The following is a 1863-nucleotide window of genomic DNA, read 5'->3' as shown; positions in this document are numbered from 1 at the left end:
TATATATATATATATATATATATATATTTTGTATATATATATGTGTATGAAGATGGTAATTTAAAGGAAAACTGAACACCAAATTGCAGAAGAGTAGTTTGAAAAATGAAAAGTCCTTGCTTGTAACGAGCAAGCCTTTTGTTCTAAGTAGAGCTAGTATCGACAACCTTGGCTAACAACGAAACTTATAATTGAAGTAGTGGCGTATTTAGATAGGGCCGGGGAAAATGAAGGTAAGTACTGTCACTCAACAATTGCTTGTCTAGCAACTTCTTAGGTGGCGTTGGGTAACGTTTTTATGTTCATATTTTTATTTTTAACATGAAAATCTGTTTGGTGAGATATTTCTGAAAAACGTTGAAAATGAAAAATGAAAATATTTTCAACTTTTACAAATCAATTTGACATTTTCACTTTTTCATTTTCTTAGTTTAGAAAATGTGAGAAATACTTTTGACAATAAATCACCGTACACAATTCCAAAGTAGAAATTAACAATCTCATTTTTATTTTATTTTTTTTTAAATTTAAAATCGTTTTCAAAAACGTTACCGGACAAGCCCTTATTAATTTGCTATTTTCTAATAAGCTAAGAGGGCTAATTATGTGATGATGATGTAGAACGGATGGCGAAAAGGATTCAAAAGCACATTGATCGTGCAAATTAAAGGTAAAACATGACACTACAAATTTGGTGTTCGGTGTCTGGTTGCCAATTTTAATACCTTTTCCAGAAGGAAACTCGCTAGCAGTTAAACTCATCGCTTTACTACTACGTACCTATGGTCTTCATTATCTTTCTAGTACTTTAGGTTATTTTAGTTTGATCCGGATCCGATCCGTAGGCTTTAGGCTTGGTTGTTAATTACCATATCCATATGCATGGTTTGTTTCTGGTAATTAAACTTATGCACACGGTTGTGGTTAGACATCTTTCACATCATTATCATTGAACTTTGAGAGTTTTCTCACCTTTCTGGTGGATTTCAGCTCTATTTGTTATTAGGCCTCGTTTGGTTTATTTGCGGAAAGGAAAGTAGTTTTCTTCCTCTCTCCCATGGGAAGAGAAAGTGAACAAGAATAAAATTTCAAGAGAAGTTTTTATTCCGATGTTTGGTAAGGCAAATAAAGTCATTGGGAAAGTTCTTAAAAAATATAATAAAATATTATGATATGAGTAATAAATGCAGGGAAAGAAGTAAGGCAAGTGGTTCCATTGGATTTTGAAAAAAGTCATTTTCCCCAATATTTTTCCTTCAATCAGGAAAGGTTAGCTTTCCCAAACGCAAAAAATGAATAACTTTCCTGTCATGCTCATAAACCCAATTACTTCAACTGCATGCAACAGTTGAAAGACCACTTAGCTGACTTAAGAGACTCAAGTATGACACGTCTGTTCCTTCAGCTGTTTCCGTTTCCCAGGCAATTCACAATTTGGTGAAACATTTGAGGACGGGCCTGGCTTTATAGTAGTAAAGATATGTAGTGATACACTATAAATAATTTTATGAGGGGAATATATAGCTAATAATTTTTAAATGAAAGAGACACAAATCACAAAGTGATTGTTTCTGTAAGACACAATCAATGACAAGATTAGATACCTCGATCATGATCTATAAGTATGTACTATGAGTTGAGTGTTATCATTAGATTAAAAAACTTAAGTTGGATAATTGAAGGTGTTAAGGTAAAATATAGCTGAAACAACATGAGCATGCATGTTCACTATTGGGAGAGAAAAAAAAAAAAAAACATGATATAAGATGAAATAAAGTACTACAGCAAATTGTAGGAAACTGAAATGAAGAAACTGATCAAATGTGCGCAGTTAATACATAATTAGTAGATTCAATCTTCTCA

At 32.3% G+C, this 1863-nt stretch overlaps 1 protein-coding gene across 1 annotated transcript in view; it reads right to left on the bottom strand.

The window, feature by feature from the left end:
• LOC101303778 (transcription factor ABORTED MICROSPORES-like) overlaps positions 1 to 762 on the bottom strand; it is a 5480-nt gene extending 4718 nt beyond the window's left edge. The window contains exon 1 of the mRNA XM_004292584.1: positions 726 to 762. Coding sequence (XP_004292632.1) covers positions 726 to 762 — 37 coding nt within the window. The remainder of the gene's footprint in view (positions 1 to 725) is intronic.
• Positions 763 to 1863: the final 1101 nt, after the last annotated feature.

This window comes from Fragaria vesca, linkage group LG2 (assembly GCF_000184155.1).
Source record: "Fragaria vesca subsp. vesca linkage group LG2, FraVesHawaii_1.0, whole genome shotgun sequence".
Taxonomy (NCBI): domain Eukaryota; kingdom Viridiplantae; phylum Streptophyta; class Magnoliopsida; order Rosales; family Rosaceae; genus Fragaria; species Fragaria vesca.
This window is presented reverse-complemented; position numbering and strand designations above follow the sequence as displayed.